Genomic DNA, 19,657 nt, shown 5'->3' with positions numbered 1-19,657 from the left:
TTGATTCCACATTCTCGAACTTCGCTAGCTTCCAAACAATAAGATGCTAATAATCATAGAATTAATAGATGAAAACAATACATATACTACGCATATTAATAGATGAAAACAATACATATACTACGCATATTAATAGATGAAAACAATACATATGCTAATATATATTTAAGTTACAAAAAAAAACAATACATATACTACGCATATTGATAAACAGTTTTGAGAAATTATATATAAAACGGAATAATAGAATTGCATTACTACATATAGATATATAGACCTGTTAATACAGCCAAACCGTGTAAAACTAAGATATATCTTTTTGAACTTTTGAAGATATTATTTCGATCCAAATCCCCTTTGTATGTACTATTTATGCATGTATTTTAGGCTGAATTACTACCGCTTTTAAGGCAAGTAAGTTAGATACTTGTTTTTTTTTTTTGCTAAGTTAGATACTTGTTTCAAGCAAACCTAGGTATAGCGAAGTTTGTAAAATGAAGTTTATCACATTTTTACTGAAGAAACTCGTTATATAGTAACATTAGTAAATTCTGCTTGAAACACACTTTCCTTTTTATACTCTGTTGTAGACGGTTTTTAGAAACATTTTTTCTATATTTCAACGTTAAATATTGACATTCATTATATATTGATAGTGGTTCTCAAAAGTGTTTACTTGCTACAATAGTAATTCAAATATATCTAGTAGTTTATAACTGTAACAAATCGTATCAAGATGCTTTTCTATCCAAAATTTCTGTTTTCGAAGGAATTTTCTATCCAGAATTTAAACTATAATATTTGTTGTTCTTATAGTAAATATTTCAGTAACTACAAACTAATGGGAATACAGATTCATGCATATATGTAAATCATTTCCTCCATTATTATTTTTTACATCCTATAATTTGAAGTTAGTTGATTACACTCATGCATCCATATATACTTGTACTCCCAAGAAAATATTACCTGCCAAAAAGTTGAGAAATTCTATGAGTTACTTTAACCTAGGTACGTAATGATTTTTAATTCCAATTATATATATGAATATTTAGTATTTATATGATAAAATAGTGACATTGCATTGAGGAAGGAGTGCCAAATATAATTTAATTTTCCAACGAAAGTCTGCGAAAATTTAGTGTATTACATGGAAGTGACATTCCTTTTTAATACTTCCACTATTCTTAATAAAGTAGATAAATATGCATTTTTAAATCCCCAACTATTCTCTTTGTAAAACTTTTTGCAAAAAAAAAAAAAAAAAAAAAAAAAAAAAAAAAAAAAAAAAAAAAAAAACTACCTAAAAGAGCAAACAAACAAAAGAGAAACTATAAAAAGATAAATCGTAATAAACTTAGTTTTAAAATTAAAAAAAAAACTTGATTTGATGTGGTTAGGTAGTCGGCGGAGGAGTTTTAAAGTGGGCCAAAACTGGACCTACTCGTGAGTCATCATCTTCTCCACGTGGTTGAGTATTTCTGAGCATGATGTGCCACGTGGATTTATATGCTCAATGATTAAATGAACTTTGAAAACACTAAATGCTTCAATTAGGTCAGTAATAACAAAGAACCAGTGGGATTATTTTTAAGTGGAGATATGTAAGATGGCAAAACAAAACAAATTTAAGGGGAAATAACAACTTATGAAACTCTCTTCTTCCTTTTCTTTTACTATGTCGGTTCTTGATATATGTATAGTGGAGAGATAAGAGTTTGTGGTAATTTAATTTGAACTAAGAAAATAAACAATAAAGGAAATAGGGGGTGCCAGTATAAAACGGTTATACGTAGAGTACCCATCAATATGATTTGCATAACTATAATCATAGTGAAGCTCATGGACTAGACTAGACGATCAGATTTTAGATGGTGTATGTATAATAGCACTCGTTATCTTTGGGTCCAGTCTCCAATTTATTACTCTTTTCACGTCACAAAATTCAGTAACAGAAACCGACGGGAATAACATTAACAACCAGTAATCAGATTACAAAGTGATCATTGATTCTATTATCAGCAACAAATGTAAACTAAGACGGCATATGGCTGAGGATTGTGGGATACTATTCTCTAATCAAAGTCACGCCAAAAATGCAATAATTAAGAGAATCGAATAATCCTATTTTCTATAGAAAAATGTAAATAATAGAAAATTATTTCGCATTTTAAGCAATAGCATATGATAAAAGTTAGGTCCTAAATAAAATATTGCATAAAAATATTCACACTCATAGAATAAGCAGCCCATAGAAGGCGCATACACATGCATTGCCATAAGTACTCGGCTCCTATATATATACACACATCTTCTCCCTCCAAATCCAAACCAATAGATCTCATTCTCATACACAAACAGAAAAACATTCCCAGCTAGCTATACATCCAAATCGATCAAAACTCACCACAAAACATACTTGCTTTCTATTCAAACTCACCTCAGAGAAAAATGGAGAATATGTTTAGACTCATGGCAAGCGAAGAATATTTACCAGACCGTCGGTGTATTTGGGTTAACGGTCCGGTTATCGTAGGAGCAGGCCCGTCCGGTTTAGCTACAGCAGCTTGTCTTCGTGAACAAGGAGTCCCATTCGTCGTGGTCGAAAGATCAGACTGCATAGCTTCGCTTTGGCAAAAACGGACGTACGACAGACTCAAACTCCACTTGCCCAAAAAATTCTGCCAATTGCCTAAAATGTCCTTCCCGGATCACTACCCTGAATACCCAACAAAACGACAGTTCATCGATTACCTTGAGTCGTACGCAAACAAGTTCGATATCAAACCGGAGTTCAATAAATCAGTCGTATCTGCCCGGTTTGACGAAACCAGCGGGTTATGGCGGGTTAAGACGACGACACCAGCCGGAGAGGAGATGGAGTATATCTGCCGGTGGTTGGTGGTGGCAACGGGCGAAAACGCAGAGCGTGTTGTGCCGGAGTTAAACGGGCTTAAGACGGAGTTTGACGGAGAAGTGGTCCACGCTTGTGAGTATAAGTCCGGCGAGAAATATAGAGGGAAGAGAGTTCTCGTCGTGGGATGTGGAAACTCCGGCATGGAGGTCTCACTCGATCTTGCTAATCACAATGCTGTTGCTTCCATGGTGGTTAGAAGCTCGGTAAGCAAAAAAACATATTATATGTTTTCTTATAACCATATAATAAAGTTTGAAACATTAAGCTAATTTTTTTTTGTTTAATTCGTCTAGGTTCATGTGTTACCAAGAGAAATAATGGGAAAATCAATATTCGGAATCTCAGTGATGTTGATGAAGTGGCTACCTCTATGGCTCGTTGATACGCTTCTGCTCATCTTATCGTGGCTGGTTCTAGGGAGCTTATCAAAGTATGGGCTCAAAAGGCCCAGCATCGGCCCAATGGAGCTCAAAAGCATGACCGGAAAAACACCGGTTCTAGACATCGGTGCTCTGGAGAAAATAAAGTCCGGCGAAGTGGATATCGTCCCCGCGATCAAACGGTTCACACGATGCCACGTCGAGCTCGTAGATGGACAGAGGCTAGACATCGACGCCGTGGTTCTCGCCACCGGTTACCGCAGCAACGTTCCTTCTTGGCTTCAGGAAAGTGATTTCTTCTCGAAGAACGGGTTCCCTAAATCGCCGTTTCCAAACGCGTGGAAAGGGAAGTCGGGTCTGTACGCGGCCGGATTCACGAGGAAAGGATTGTCCGGAGCATCTGCAGACGCCGTTAACATCGCTCAAGACATTGGAAACGTGTGGAGAGAAGAGACCAAACGCCAGAAGATGAGGAGAAACGTGGGTCACCGAAGATGCATTTCAGTTGCTTAAACCTCAAGTCAGGGAGGTTTTACTAGTATAAAACATTATTTTATTTATTTGTAAAAAAAAAGAATATGCTACCAAGGTGAAAAATGTGTAATAGTGCAAAGAGAGCCCTCTCCTGAAGTCCCCAGTGTTTTTTTTATTACACGCTGTGGGCATTTTGTATTAGTTTAGGATGACGTGGCTCTCCTTTTCTTTTTAATACACTGTACTTGTTAATTTTTCTGTAATAAATTTTTGAAGATAATTAACTAATCTGTAACAAATAATTCAGAAAAGGGACATCGGAATGATGATTAATGGGTCTGAAGAGTCCAGCAGAGTATATTAAGCCCATATAATTTTATCTGACAAATGAATAGCCCAATAAGTCGATATGCATGACATTTGTCAGCAGAAGGGGTCGGCCACATTCCACTCCACCGACAATCGACGGTTCAAAGACGGTAGCATAAATTTGACTCCATTTCGCTTGAATTATCCCAAACCCACTTAGACTAGTAAATTAATTATAATATTTTTTCCTCTAAAAAGTTAAAATATTATAGTCAGTCTTACAAAAGTAGAATGTGAATAATTAAGTCATGTATTTTTACCAAAAATAAATGGTTACTCTCTTGCAAAAAGAATAAAAGAGAAAACGTATGAAGGCATTAAAGTATTTGAATCAAATATTAATGTGAATTAGGTGGGAATTGATTTGGTAGCACGTAGCATGTACCTCTCGTAATTAAGAAATTAATTTTCCATTCATCGAACTTTTAAGTGTTGATGGAAATATTGCAACTTCCATCATATAATTAGAAAAAAATTAAAACCTCCTTCATATGAAAACAAAACTGTGGAAATAAAAGAAAGTTTCAACATTAAAAAGGAGATTACAAAATAAAATAAAATAAATAAACAACGCGTCTTCTCTAAACCCTTCGTGTCTAAGCATTTCGTTATCAGTTTTGAATCTTCAAATTTTCCTCTCTCCAGATTTAGATCCCAGAGAAAGAGAGATCCGTTGGCATTGCTGTTGATCTTCATCGTAACTGACTCAGACTAACGCGATCGATTGACTCGGCGAGGAGGAGACATGGGAGGCGCGCCTTCGACGCCGCGAAACACCGGTGGTGGTGGTGGTGGTGATGATGTTTCAGTGGCGGAGTATCTCATTACGACTTTCGTAGGCGAGAAATCGTTCCCGCTGGCGTCTGATTTCTGGAACAAGCTGCTCGAGCTTCCGTTGAGCTCTCGGTGGCCTAGCGATCGAGTTCACCAAGCCTGCGAGCTCTTCGGTTAGTCGTTCTCATGCGTAATGTGTTGAATTTCTAGGGTTACTGAAATAGAAAGATGTGTTATCGAAATGGAATGTTGAAATTTGAGTATTAGAGATGTTTATTTTTGTTTTTGTTTTGCAGCGCAAAGCAATGGATACACTAGGCACCTTGCGAAACTGTTGATTCATCTATCGTGGTGTTTGCAAGAGCTTCTTCAAGGCTCTTCTGATGATGATCAGGCTTCTTCTACCTATAAGAAAGCTGTTAATGCGACGTATATTGCATCTGTCTTCTTGAAGCATTTGATTGAGAATGGAAAGAGTGACAGCCTTGCGGAGTTGCATCTATCTTTGGACGATAGTGAGCCAGTTCCTCATGGCTTTGTGATGGGTATTGATTCTCTTAAACTTTTTTTTCAGCATTAAGGTAACTTTAGCCTTAGCTTGAATTAGGCTTATTGAGAGTGTATTATTGGCAGATCACGACATCCAGAATTTTGTCATGCATAGTGTGCTGAGCTTCATTGGATCAACTGAAGTGAGGTATGCCATGCTTATTCTATATTTGATCTGTTCTTATTGATTTGAGTACCAAGTGTCACATTCTCCTGATTTTCATCATTTATTTGGCAAGTCCCAACTCGTATGTTCTACATCAGGAACTTCTGAACTTCATGATAGTTGCAATGTCGACACAGCTTCTCTCCGGACCATCACCTGGACCAAGAGATGCTAACCCTTTTATTGATGCAGCAATGTCTCAGGTAAACATCATAATTAGTTTTTTTCTTCTTCTTATTTTGCATAGATTTTACCCTTTTACCATCTTTTGCTTCAACAATGTATAGGAAAAGTCTCTAGTTTGTCTGGCTGTCAGAAGATTGCTACTAAATTATATTTCCCGTACCCCTCCAAATGCAAAAAGCTATTTGTATTCTGATGGAGATTCACCAGGCATTTTGGAAAGAGTTGGTACAGCAGCTGGTAGGTGTTCGTGTTACATATTGTGTTATTCTCGTACATGTTAACCCTACTCAGCTTTGCCAAACGTTCTATGTATTCATGAGAAATTTTCTTTTGGATATGCAGCGACATTGGTGCTCTTGCCTCTGAACTATCTTGTAAATAACAGTGGTGATGGATCTAAACATCCACTAGCAGAATGCAGCCTTCATGTTTTGCTTATCCTCACCAATTACCACAAGCCTGTCATGAGTGATGAGTCTTTGACGGATAAAAGTGATGACAGTGCTACTTCAGAATCAGTATCTAAAGGGCATGTATTTTCCTCTGGGAATACCTTTAGCAAGGCTCTGGCAAATGCTAGAGATGTCGAATGTGAGAATTTTTTTTTACTTATTGCCCTCATATATCTGACTAGAATGAGTCCTATGTGTAAAACTAAACTGGTATGCTGATTGCAGTTGACCGCTCAGATGTTGAGGGAAATGCCTACCCTGGTCCACATGTTCGGATACCATTTGCTTCTTTATTTGATACTCTTGGCATGTAAGTTGTATTTTCTTCTTAAAAAGTTGTTTATTGAGCTTTTTTCTCTGCAGTAGCTTATTTCTGTTTTTATTAGAGATTTATCCTGTAGAAGTCTTAATTCAATAAGCTCTTAACTACTGGATAAAAACGCAATCTGGCAATGTAGGTGTTTGGCTGATGAGGGCGCTGTCTTGCTACTCTACTCATTGCTGCAAGGGAACTCTGACTTTAAGGAGTATGTTTTGGTGCGAACTGATTTGGATACTATGGTATGATTCATAAACTCCATTATGCCCCTGTTTCATTTATTTTGTTTTATTATTTTCGAAAGTGGAATTCCGTTCTTCAACTTTGTTCACACTGGCCTGTTTTATTTGTTGAGGTAAAGGCCTTAAGGTTTCATATGAATGATCTATGATATAAAAGAATATGTATTTTGATGGACAGTTGATGCCTATTCTGGAAACGTTGTATAACGCTTCGAAGAGAACATCATCCAATCAGATATACATGATGCTCATTGTACTTCTCATACTTAGTCAGGATTCATCCTTCAATTCAAGCATTCACAAAATGGTATGTGATGTTTCCTACTAATAAGATTGAAATGATATTTCTTAAGGTTGTATCTTTTCTGATTACGGTTCATTTGAATAGATACTTCCTAGCGTTCCATGGTACAAGGAGCATCTCCTTCATCAGACGTCTCTTGGGTCCTTAATGGTCATTATTCTCATCAGAACAGTGCAGCACAACCTTTCTAAACTGCGGGTACAGCTTCACATTCATATATTAACAACGAAACATGTGTTTCAATGTGTTCTTCATAGTTTTGCCGTTTGGGTTGGTTCAAGCCTTATAAGAGTGTAATCAAGTTGATAGTCAGGTATCAAATTGAACCTGCAACTTATTTGGAGATGTATCAGAAAATAAGCACTTAATATATAAATTTGTTTCCGTTTAGGCTGGGGGTGGTGTTGTGCCTTTCTTATGTATAGAAGGGCCATTTGTTTGGGAAATTAAATGGTGGTGTATGTTGTGACTTTTTTTTTCCTTGGGCGTTTACAGGATGTGTATCTGCAGACTACATGCCTTGCAACCTTGGCTAACATGGCACCCCATGCCCATCATCTTAGTGCATATGCCTCGCAGAGGCTTGTCAGCCTTTTCTACATGCTTTCTCGAAAGTATGCAATCAATTTCCTGTCCTTTATGACGTTGCATATGTGCCACTTGTCTTGTGTAGAGGGATGCTCATTATGGATCCTATGTAACTGAACATGAATTGTCTGACGCAGGTATAACAAGTTATCGGAGTTGACAGGTGAGAAGCAGCAAAGTATCAAAATAATCTTGGCAGGAGAGGGTGATGGCGTTTCTGAAGATCTGGTAAGTTAGTTCAAGCACACAATATATTGCATTGGATCATCGTTATCCTTTTGATTTCTGGTTTATATTCCTTTAATGTGTGTGTTTCCCAACTTGCAGGCAGCAGAGTTGCAAATCTTTACTGATTTCTTGAGGCTTGTCCTTGATATATTAAACGCAATTTTGACGTACGCATTACCAAGAAATCCAGAGGTATCATCATCAATTCTCAGTTTTTTTTCCCTTGTTTATTCCTGCTCTGAATCCGACTATTATTATGGCTTCTGCAGATCGTGTATGCAATTATGCATCGTCAAGAGGTGTTCCAACCTTTCAAGAATCATCCAAGATTTCATGAGCTAGTCGAAAATATATACACAGTAGGCTGAGCACAGTTGCATAAGCTTTAAATTTTCAGAAAATTTAAAAAGAACAGAGTAGTATCTGATTGATCCATCTGGTTCTCACTTGCTCAACCAATCATCAATTTTTGTATTTAGGTCTTAGACTTCTTTAATAGCCGCATGGACTCTCAAAGATCAGATCGAGAGTGGTCAGTGCAGAAAGTTCTTCAGTTCATCATCAACAATTGTCGGTCTTGGCGAGGCGAAGGCATGAAGGTTTGTTAACAAACAAACTCTTCAACACTTATCACTTTGATATAATTGTTCCTTTCACTAGAATTAATTAAAGCGCATATCATTCTTTTCATTGTTCACTGCAGATGTTTACACAACTTCACTTCTCATATGAACAAGAGAGCCACCCAGAAGAGTTCTTTATTCCATACGTTTGGCAGCTAGCTTTTTCCCGATGGTAACACGCTTTCACTCTTTCGTATATGTATTAACGAACAACAGCAATCTCATTCCTCTTTTACTTTTTTTTTTTGTTCACAGCGGATTTAGCTTTAACCCAGACGCCATCAACTTATTCCCAGTGCCGCACCAAGTTGAGGTAAATGCCTCAAACGTGCCCAAACACAAAACAAAAATTCGATTAATGAAACTATCTAAAGACGATGACCTTTACTTCGATCAATGGGCACATGTGAACTTTCCCGTATTGATTAACTCATCCGTTTTAACATAAGATTTGTCTCTTACAATTTTCTTTTCGCAGAAACAGACAGAAGAGAGTAGAGGAGAAGAAGTGGAAGAAGGGAAAGAGAAGAAGGTGCAAGAGTTGATCGAGCAGAGAATCGTCTTGGATCCATAATAGAGGGGTGATAATCTGATGTATATATTTTTATACGGTTTAAATAAGATAAAAGGACTGAAAAGACGTAATTATTCTCCATTAATAGGTGTAGATCCTCCTCTCCTTTTGTTTATGTAATAACGAATCTGTACGTTGATGTCTTTAACATATACAGTGTTTTGGAGAAGTTTCTCTGCTATAAAAAAGTAGAAGCAAAATTATTACCATTTTCACAATGGTTCTTATTTACTCTTGCCTTAATCACGTGAATGTATAGATATACTAATATAATACGTGTCGGTATTAATGAAAAATAAAAACAGTGGTGTAGATTTTACAATGTTCAGATACGTTGTATTGTTGTATCTCTCTCTTACATACGTTTTTGTCAAGGAGTCTAGGGTTTCTATGGTGTCGGGCGCCTCCCTCTCTTTCCATCAATCACCCATCTCTCCTGGGCTCGATTCCGTTATATTTATGTTCAATTAAAGCTTTCATTTCTCCCGCCCAACAGATCTCCTCTTCCTTCCTCTCTCTCTTTTGAATCTCTGCTGCTGCGACGAGAGAGATCCAAATGGGTTTCTCTGATTCCTCCCCTACTTCACCAAAAACATTTAAGGAAGAGGATAAGAAGAAGAACAAAGGGTCTGCTAATTTAATCAAAGACGGGGACATTGACGAGAGTGATTCCACTACCACCATCAGTAGCAGCAGCAGCGTTATAACCTTAGAAGACGAGTCGGTGGTTGATGTCTCCGGCCAAAGTCTGGAGCTTTCTCTTCCCGACAACAATTTTTCAGACCAAGATTCGGTTAAAAACCTCTACTTTTTCAGAAATGTGTTCACTCTGATCCCCAAATCCGTCGGAGGGTTCGGGAGCTTGAAGAAGCTCAAGTTCTTCAGCAACGAGATCGACCTGTTCCCGCCGGAGCTGGGGAGTCTGGTGGATTTGGAGCACCTTCAGGTGAAGATATCGTCGCCGAGCCTCCTCGGGGAAGGCTTGTCGTGGGAAAAGCTCAAGGCTTTGAAAGAGCTCGAGCTTACTAAAGTCCCCAAACGCTCTTCTGCTTTGACCCTTTTGAGCGAGATCTCTGGGCTTAAGTCCTTGACCAGGCTCTCTGTTTCTCACTTCTCCATCAGGTAAACAAAAGAAACAAAGCTTCCGCCTTTAATTTAATGCTCTAATTGCTTCCGGTTCCACCTTCTTAATTTGCCTTCATCTCCTGGGCTTCTCAGCTTCCTTTACTCAAAATGGTGGCTTTTGACAGTTTCAGTTGTGGATCCGTGTAGGAAACGTAAGTTAGATAAAACTATTGACCCTGATGATACGTCTTGACATGCTTACCTATATGCTGTTCTTCAGGATAACTAGATTTTGCTATGAATGTTTATTTATTTATTTATTTATTTATAATAATGTGAAACTGGTTAGCTTTTTGTATTAGGTTCTTCAATAGGATTTAAACTTTGTCTCCTCACTTGTTGTAGATATCTTCCTGCGGAGATTGGATGTCTCACGAGTCTGGAGTACCTGGATCTCTCCTTTAACAAGATCAAGAGTTTGCCCAACGAGATAAGTTATCTGACTTCATTGACCTTCTTGAAGGTCGCTCACAACAGGCTGATTCAGCTACCATCGGTTTTAGCTTTATTACAAAACTTAGAAACCCTGGACGTATCAAACAATCGATTAACAACACTGGATCCTCTAGATCTAAGCTTAATGCCTACACTTCAGATTTTAAATTTACAGGTACTTTCGTCTCTCTGATTTTTTTTTTCACAACATTTCTGTAGGAGTTCACTGGATTCTTTAATCTGACAAGACCTTCTTGGATTTTTTGTTTTGTTTTCAAGTTCAATAAGCTCCCGTGTTGTTGCTCTATTCCCGCATGGATACAGTGTAATTTGGGAGGAAACTATGAAGAGATGGGAGTTGATACTTGCAGCTCTATGAGTGAAATGGATGTTTATGAAACCCCCTATGAACACAACACTGTAACTGTTCCTCATAAAGGTGAGAGTTCAATACTTCTTTCCTTTGCATCTGAACTGAGAGTTCAATACTTTTTTAACTTTAATGTGTTGTACTGAATGGTGGATGTGTTTTTTTTTTCTTTTTTGTTCAGGTTCCCACCGTAACCCATTAATTATGTCAGCTGGGGCCTCTTCCATCAGTAGATGCTTCTCGGCTAGAAAATCAAGCAAGAGGTGGAAGCGGAGACAGCATTACTACCAGCAAAGGGCAAGGCAAGAGCGCTTGAACAACAGCAGGAAATGGAAAGGCGAAGTTCCTCCAGAGGAATCAAATTTGAAGATGTATGTAGTAGAAGAAACTGGGAAACATGGCATGGTTGATAGCATCTGCTTGGATGACAATTATAAACTATTACAAGAGTCTGAGACAGAAGTTTCCGTCGTCACTTCTGAAGTGCTGCCAGAGAGCAGTCTGAAAAAATCTGATTTAGTTTCTGACAGTTCCCAATCAAAGAGTGAAAGAGATAATAACAAAGAGTGCTGTGAGGTCAAGGCCTCTTCTTCTTCTTCTTCAGAGAGAAAGAAGCCAAATCACAAGTCGAAGAGATGCTATGATGAGGATCTAGATAACCCAAAAGCTTCTAAATGCCATAGGCCATCTACTGATACCACTAATCTATCGTACAAATACAGCAACAGCTCATTTTGTAGCACAGAAGATTCTCTTCCTGACGGTTTTTTTGACGCTGGGCGTGATAGGCCCTTTATGCCTCTTAGTAGGTATGAGAAGATTTTGCCTCTCGAGTCACGTGAAGTCATACTCTTGGACAGGTAATAACATTATCACTTGAATTGACTAGAGCAAAACTAGGGACTAGAGCTGACCTTGTCTATTTTCTGTTAATATTAAAAGGGCAAAGGATGAAGAATTAGATGCAATCACTTCCTCTGCTCGAGCCCTGGTTGCTAGATTGAAGAAACTGAATCGTTTAACTGCATCAGATGTAGACAACAACTTACAGGTTGCATCGTATCTTGCCCTTTTTGTGTCGGATCACTTTGGGGGAAGTGACAGAACTTCTGTTGTTCAAACAACCCGGAAGGCAGCGTCAGGTTCGAACTACCAGAAACCGTTTATCTGCACCTGCTTGACTGGGAATCAAGACGACCTGGCTGCTCTTAACAAACATGTTTCGGGGTCTGCTCAAGATGTCAGTTTGTCCGACGTGTGTGAAACATCCTTGCGTTCTATCAAGTCCAAGCGGAACTCTATAGTGGTTCCTCTAGGGAAACTGCAGTTTGGCATCTGTAGGCACAGGGCCTTGCTCATGAAGGTACTTAAATAAAATTTAGGATAATCTGAACTCTTTGTTTTAATTGCTAATTCTTGTTTTTTTTTCAGTTCCTTTGTGACCGTATGGAACCTCCGGTGCCTTGCGAGCTTGTTAGAGGCTATCTAGACTTCATGCCACATGCCTGGAATGTTGTTCCTGTGAAGCGAGGTGACTCATGGGTTCGTATGGTAGTTGATGCTTGTCGTCCTCATGACATCAGAGAAATTACAGATCAAGAATATTTATGCCGGTAATAACACTCTTGGACCCTCTTTTTTTTTTGTTTTCTACCAATCTATATCTGTCTGCTTGATTCTCTTACCCTTTGATCTTTTCTCTTTTTGATGCATAGACAATGGTCTTTTCTTTTAATTGTTTGTGTTTGTCATGCTTAGAGATTAGGGTACTCTGAATGACCATTGTATATTCTGATTGATTCAGGTACATTCCTCTGAATCGGCTTAGCGAATCCATTTGCAAAAAAGCAGAAGTGGAACCAGGGTGTTCCTCTATTTCTTCCCTGTCAACGGGTGAAGGAGGAGTAGAGAGAGCTAATAGTAGTCTTATCAGATGCAAGCTAGGCTCCACTTCAGCAGCTTTGAAGGTTTGACTTTTGTTGTCTTTTTCCCCTGTTTTGAGTAAACTTGCTGAATAGTTTCATATTTCATTGTCCTAAAGATGCGTACATTAGAGGTTTCTGGAGCTTCTTCAGTAGACGAGATTAGGACATTCGAGTATACATGCTTAGGAGAAGTGAGGATTCTAGGAGAATTGAAACATGACTGTATCGTGGAGTTATACGGACATGAGATATCTTCCAAGTGGATAACCTCTGAAAACGGAAACGAACATCGACGCATTTTGCAATCTTCTATTCTCATGGAATACATTGAAGGAGGATCTCTAAAGGTTTTAGCTTCTTTCTTTTTTCCCTTTTTATTTTCTTTAAAAGAGTGAAAAGTGATAACCTTCTTCTTCTACAGGGTCACATTGAGAAACTTTCTGAAGAAGGTAAGCATCACGTACCCATGGATCTAGCCTTGTCTATCGCAAGAGATGTCTCAGGGGCTCTAGTGGAGCTTCATTCCAAGGATATAATCCACCGTGACATAAAAAGCGAGAACGTTCTGATCGATCTCGACAACCAAAAAGCAAACGGAGAAGAAGAACCTGTCGTGAAGCTCTGTGATTTCGACAGAGCTGTTCCGCTTAGGTCTCACTTGCACGGTTGCTGCATTGCTCACGTCGGTATACCGCCTGCTAATGTCTGTGTCGGTACGCCACGGTGGATGTCCCCTGAGGTCTTCCGAGCAATGCACGAGCATAACTTTTATGGACTTGTACGTTTCTTTCCCCCAACAACATTTACTTTTTGTTCATTTGAAGTTTCTGATCTTCTCTCGGTTCTGAGTTTGTTTCTCTCAGGAAGTGGATATATGGTCATTCGGATGCCTAATCTTCGAGTTATTGACACTACAAATCCCATATTACGATTTATCCGAGCTCCAGATTCATGAATCTCTACAGGTTTGTCCCACTCTTTATTACCACGGATAGTTACTTGACACAACTAACGAGTTTATTCCACTTTTGCTTTAAACCAGAAGGGCAAAAGGCCAAAACTACCGGAGGAGTTGGAGACACTGATCTCTGAAACAGAGGGAGATGATGATGAATCAGCCAATAAACTGCGTGAAGAGTATGACTTAACCGCGTCTGACTTGGACACAATGAGGTTTCTCATTGACGTGTTTCGCCTTTGCACGGAGGAGTCTCCTTTAGACCGTCTAATCGCTGGAGACCTACATGAAATGATTCTTTCACGGACAAAAAGCAAGTCTCCTCCTACAGGTACTACTACTTCCACTTCTTGAAAAAATAAGCTCAAAGGCTTTGAAGCTTGAAAGAGAGAGAGGGAGAGAAGATTAAAGACTGGCATCAACAGTCTTTCTTAAGTTAAAAGATTCATTAGGCTTTAGGGATTTTTTATGAGGCAAAGAGTTGGTCTCAGTAGGGTCTCTAAGGGCTCTCGTAAGCTTATGGGAATCAGAGAACAAATAGGTCGTGAAATTATTTCTTGTTTACTTCATCTTGTAACCTTAAGTGTGTGTATCATTTTGTAGAGACCATTGTATCATTCTTTCAGGTTTTTATTTAAACAAAGAGCATATGAACCAAAACAGAATTGATCCGACAACATTTAACTGTCTTTTTGTAAGATAAGTATTGATTAGTGTATAATCATTAGTTTTCTTGGCAAGCATTCTATGACATCCTATATATTAATCCTGGAACATTAGTTAAATGACAACTTTGAAGAGCATGCTTATGTGTCAAGCTGAGAATGCTCCTCAGCTCTCTTTTCTGATTCGACTGACTTTGCTAGGAATTTTAAATACGTGACATTATATGGACAAGTGAAAACTTTATTATATATCATTGAATTCGAATATAGAAAGAAATAATCATTTAACTCTTTCCTTTGATGTTTAGGCATTAATGGAAAGAAAACGTTAAATATATTTGATCATTCGTATAATATTGACTTTCCAAATACGGTTTTGGTGCTTCGATTTATTAATAACAGATTTCCAAATCACTTTTGGTATTTAAACCGGTTATAGACATATGTGTCGTAATATTAAAACTGTAATTACATTTGTAAGACTAACTAAAAAGTATAAAAAATCCACTTACTTACATTGAACATTTTTTTATTGTGAAACTACGTTGAACATTCTTTTTCTTCCAAACAACGTTACAATAGCTCAGACCAAATACCTTAGGTCCGTATTTGTTTCGGGTATCTGGCCAAGAAATCCACAGGAAAGATTAAAAAGAAAATTTTACAAAAAAAAAGAAATATTAAAAAGAAAACAGTTAGTAAAATATAGAGGTGGGTAAAATCTGAATCTAAAAAACCAAAAAATCCAGTCTGAAAATTATCCGGAATTTTACCAAAATTAGTTAGATATCCAAATGAATTCAAAATTTTGGTATTTGAAGAATCAATCGAATCTGATCCGAACCAAAATATTTCGGTTGTTCAAGTATATACGAACCAGATTTATATACTTAAATATATTAATTATTTTTAAATCTAATATCTAAAAGAATATACAAAATATATAAGATGTTTTTAAATTTTCCAAAATATTTAAAAATATATACAAATAAAGTACATGTTTAAAATAGGTAAACGATACTTAAAATACCAAAAATATTTAAAATGTCTATTGATTTTTTATCCAAATATTTAAGCAAAATCAATTTTTATGTTAAATTTAAGTATTTTAGTATACACTATTCAAATTTATATGTTATATATTATTTTTATTTTTAAATTTTGAAATTAAAAGTATATATGAACTTTAACTTTAAAAAAAAAAAAATGGATTGTCAAAACTCCAAACCGAACCCATAAAAGTTCAAACCGAACCGAACTCCAAAGATCTGAACTGAACAAAACCAAATGATACCTGAATACCTATTTTTAATCAAATGTAAAAATAGTTATCGGTAACAAAATGAGTACAACTTATTATATTTAACTACATTCAAGTTAAAAGAATTTACTCCGCGCAAGACGCGGTTTATCATCTAGTAATTGTATATTTGCATTGTCAAAACCTGCGCATTTTATTACATGTAATAAAACATGGAGAATGACCTCAATTTTGAGTATATGTTGACTGACCCTTGATTTAAAGAAAAAAAGAATAGTGGTAATACAGTTAACAAAGGTAGACGTGAATGTAAATAAAATAAAAAGATTGATAGATAGAAGTTGAGATATTCATGCGACGTGAATCATATTACATTACAAGAGAAGAGGTTCGAAAGCTATCAAGACTCGGACGAAGATGACGACACTAGAGACACCCTAGGAACCTGAACTGGAAACTCATGAATCTCATCCACCCATGGATTAGTCTTCTTCTCCTTGGACGGATCAACACTCCTCAAAGCTTTCCAAACCGCACTGTTACACTTAAAACCTGACCCAAAGGCAATCTGCCAAGTCCTATCTCCTCTCTTGATCCTCCCTTTAGCTTCACTATACGCAAGCTCATACCACAGCGAGCTACTCGACGTGTTCCCAAACCTGTTCAAAGTCATCCTCGAAGGCTCCATATGCCACTCAGAAAGATCCAAGTTCTTCTCGATCTCATCCAGCACCGCTCTCCCTCCCGCGTGGATGCAGAAATGCTCGAAAGCTAGCTTGAAGTCAGGAATATAAGGTTTTATTTTCTTGGCTTTGAATACTTTCCGAGCCACGAGTGTCATGAAAAAGAGAAGTTGCTCTGACATCGGTAGGACAAGCGGTCCGAGCGTGGTGATGTTCGTTTTGAGAGCTTCTCCAGCTATAGCCATTAGGTTTTTGGAGAGGGATACACCTATTTTGTTGTTGTCGTTGTTGTCCTCGCGTTGGTAAACGCAGTTAAAGGCGTTGTCGTCAGCTCCTTTGTGAGTGCGGACAGTGTGGATTAACTGATACTTTGAGCGGCGGCGGTCGGAGGAGCGATTAGAGAGGAGAACGGCTGCGCCGCCCATTCGGAAAATGCAGTTTGAGAGAAGCATTGATCGGTCGTTGCCCAAGTACCAGTTTAGGGTTATGTTCTCTGTGCTCACTACTAGTGCATATGAGTTTGCTTGGACCTGCGTGATATTATTAAAGCTGGGAAATTAGGACTCGCATATCAAAACGCATATGTACTAATTAAAAAAAAAAAAACACGTTATGGGTTAATTATATATTTTAGATTTTCGATCTGGTTGGTATATAATATGTTACTTTCAGGGCAAGCAAATCTAATTAAACGCATGTTTTGCCATACTTTTGTTACTTTTCAGTCGGTTTTCACGAATAAAAATAACAAACTTTTATATTTAATGAAACGCGTTAAATACATGCAAGACACCATACGTGAGACCTTACGTGTATTTATATTTAATGAAACTTATACTCCTAAAAAAACTTGTTGTTTTGGTGATGTTTGTTCAACAAACCTTTCCTCGTTAAACATTACTAAGCAAGACACGTCACCCCATCGATTTTGTTCAAACTAATTAAGGGTAATAGCTATGCGAACATCTACCTTAAAGCCTTAAACTATTCACTTTTCAAAACACTAATTAACTATCTTACGTCACATAATTCAGTCTTGCTAATCATATTTAATCTGTTTTTTTTTCAATCATTTAATCTGTTTACAATAAATAATTCACTTAATCATATATATAGGTAGATATATCATACATAATGTTCACTAGTAGCTGGTATTCCGACATGATCTACAGCTAGGCAAATACAACCGTGACAAGAATCCAAACTTTGGATTGACTGTAACATATATGTACCCGATGTAAGTATCATATGTACAGACACTCCTATTGGTACATATATATCGTGTACTTGAATCAAATTGTACTTGCTATTAAGACAATCTATAGTTTTCAATTTTCGCAACTACCACCTGCCTAGAGACACAAAAGAAAAGCCTGGCACAAAATTCATAGATGTGCACGTGCTCATAATCAAAGCTAGAGTTTTTTACCTTTGTCTCATACAAAATCAGCAACCAAAAAATTATTAAGATAATGACAAGACGTGAAGAAAAACTATGAAAGTCCCAATCTCCCCACCCAAAAATGTAACTAATTTTTTCTCACGAGATTTTCATTTCTTATCAAATTTTCCTATTGGAAGAATCTTAGTATATAAGTACGTACTAATAACCAAAAAGATCGTTAATCTATAATTAACTGATGAGGGAAATTGATAAATAGTAGTTACCTGAAGAAGCTGTTTAGCGAGGTCAATGGAGATAAGACCAGCACTACAACCCATACCACCAAGATTATAGCTCAAAATGTTTCCTCTAAGCTTATATTTATTCACGATCATAGCCGAAAGAGAAGGCGTTGGATTAAACAAGCTACAATTCACCACAAGTATTCCAATATCCTTAGGCTTGACTCCTGTTTTCTCAAGCACTGCGTCTATCGCTCCAAACATAACCGTCTCCGCTTCTTTCCTCGCTTCCGACATACATGGATTCGGGGGGACACGTAAGAGAGCCTCCGGGAAGTAGGTGTTCTGCCCTAAACCGGAACGTTCGAGGATCTTTTGTTGGAAAGCGAGGTTGTCTTCTGTAAAGATACCTACTTTCTGAGACCGGTCCATGAATGTTTCTCGTGTGCATATCAGAGAAGGGTCGGGTTTGTAGCAAGCGAAATCGAGGAGGAAGACTTTACGAGGACGGGTTGTGAAGTAGAGGGTGGTTAGAAAGATGAGAAGAGCAGCAAAGAGAGTGGAGGGGAGGAGGTGGAAATGGAGGAGGTGGTTAAATAAGAGAGTGAGATCGGAGAGTTTGAAGGATGAGGTTGCAGCAAAGAGCACGGGGAGGAGGAGGATGTAGATGGCGTTTGAGATTAAGTAGTGGTAACCGAGTTTAACGTATTTGAGGCGTACCGATAAGAGGAAGTTTGGGAGGTTTTGGTTTGTTATATCAACGGTGGTAACTGGTGAATTGTTATTGTTTGTTGTCTGCTCACTTTGAATGTGATTCTCATTCATGGTATCTAGGTCTTTTGGTTTTACGACCAACAAAAAAAGAAGAGGAGATTAAGTGTTTAATTTAGAGAAAGAGATAACTTGTGGCCTAAAAATAGGGCTGGGCATAAAACCCGTAACCCGAAATCCGAACCGAACCCGAACCGAAAAACCCGATCCGAACCGAATCCGAATTCTAAAAAATATCCGAATGGATCTCGTAGGGTGTTACAAAACATATCCGAACCCGAAGTGTTATTAACCGAACCCGAATGGATAATCCGAAAAACCCGAAAACCCGAAAAACCCGAAAAATATCCGAACAAACCGATCCGAATGTCCGAATTAATATATAATATAAATATTTAAAACATAAATATGTACTTCAAATATTCAATTTCATGTTTATTTCAACATGATATCTAACAATAAGTATCTAATTTTTTTAAAAGAATATCTTAAATACTCCATTATATATAAATAAGTATATATTTTTATGTTTTTCTATTGAATTTTAGATTTTACTTAGGGTATATCCGAACCGATCTGATATAACCCGAATCCGATTCGATATATGGTTACTTCGGGTATTAACCGAACCGAACCGAAACCGATGTGTTATATCTGAACCCGGACCGAACTTGTAGATTTACTAGAATGGGA

The 19,657-nt window shown here is 37.6% G+C and overlaps 4 protein-coding genes across 5 annotated transcripts; 3 read left to right on the top strand and 1 right to left on the bottom strand.

Moving 5' to 3' along the window:
• The first annotated feature begins 2,282 nt into the window (after positions 1 to 2,282).
• Positions 2,283 to 4,046, top strand: LOC108855245 (probable indole-3-pyruvate monooxygenase YUCCA9). The gene is made up of 2 exons (XM_018629018.2): positions 2,283 to 3,120; positions 3,211 to 4,046. The coding sequence occupies exons 1-2, from the start codon at positions 2,452 to 2,454 to the stop codon at positions 3,808 to 3,810; spliced, it is 1,269 nt and encodes a 422-aa protein (XP_018484520.1). The 5' UTR covers positions 2,283 to 2,451; the 3' UTR covers positions 3,811 to 4,046.
• A 642-nt stretch (positions 4,047 to 4,688) lies between these two features.
• Positions 4,689 to 9,354, top strand: LOC108813866 (uncharacterized). Of its 2 annotated transcripts, none has more exons than XM_018586554.2 (18): positions 4,689 to 5,087; positions 5,211 to 5,459; positions 5,548 to 5,611; positions 5,703 to 5,832; positions 5,917 to 6,052; positions 6,158 to 6,406; positions 6,493 to 6,577; positions 6,726 to 6,828; positions 7,007 to 7,135; positions 7,217 to 7,330; positions 7,628 to 7,746; positions 7,858 to 7,948; positions 8,048 to 8,140; positions 8,218 to 8,307; positions 8,428 to 8,547; positions 8,652 to 8,743; positions 8,827 to 8,884; positions 9,056 to 9,354. In XM_018586554.2, the coding sequence occupies exons 1-18, from the start codon at positions 4,886 to 4,888 to the stop codon at positions 9,143 to 9,145; spliced, it is 2,214 nt and encodes a 737-aa protein (XP_018442056.2). In that variant the 5' UTR covers positions 4,689 to 4,885; the 3' UTR covers positions 9,146 to 9,354. The 2 variants fall into 2 exon arrangements, with proteins under 2 accessions (XP_018442056.2, XP_018442047.2); XM_018586545.2 differs by having other exon boundaries at positions 4,691 to 5,087; positions 9,050 to 9,354.
• Positions 9,355 to 9,479: 125 nt separating this feature from the next.
• Positions 9,480 to 14,637, top strand: LOC108809194 (uncharacterized). Its single transcript, XM_018581335.2, has 11 exons — positions 9,480 to 10,267; positions 10,616 to 10,880; positions 10,985 to 11,144; positions 11,257 to 11,935; positions 12,018 to 12,438; positions 12,507 to 12,688; positions 12,880 to 13,042; positions 13,117 to 13,347; positions 13,422 to 13,778; positions 13,864 to 13,965; positions 14,043 to 14,637. Exons 1-11 carry the CDS (start codon positions 9,702 to 9,704, stop codon positions 14,310 to 14,312), a joined length of 3,396 nt encoding a protein of 1,131 aa, XP_018436837.2. The 5' UTR covers positions 9,480 to 9,701; the 3' UTR covers positions 14,313 to 14,637.
• Positions 14,638 to 16,192: 1,555 nt separating this feature from the next.
• LOC108823436 (3-ketoacyl-CoA synthase 2) lies at positions 16,193 to 19,404 on the bottom strand. The gene is made up of 2 exons (XM_018596674.2): positions 18,236 to 19,404; positions 16,193 to 17,097 (listed from the first exon to the last, which is right to left on the bottom strand). Exons 1-2 carry the CDS (start codon positions 19,016 to 19,018, stop codon positions 16,285 to 16,287), a joined length of 1,596 nt encoding a protein of 531 aa, XP_018452176.1. The 5' UTR covers positions 19,019 to 19,404; the 3' UTR covers positions 16,193 to 16,284.
• Between the last annotated feature and the right edge of the window lie 253 nt (positions 19,405 to 19,657).

Source organism: Raphanus sativus, chromosome 1 (assembly GCF_000801105.2).
Source record: "Raphanus sativus cultivar WK10039 chromosome 1, ASM80110v3, whole genome shotgun sequence".
NCBI classification, from domain to species: Eukaryota; Viridiplantae; Streptophyta; class Magnoliopsida; order Brassicales; family Brassicaceae; genus Raphanus; species Raphanus sativus.
The sequence above is the reverse complement of the archived record's forward strand: the minus strand, read 5'-3'. Positions and strand labels throughout refer to the sequence as shown.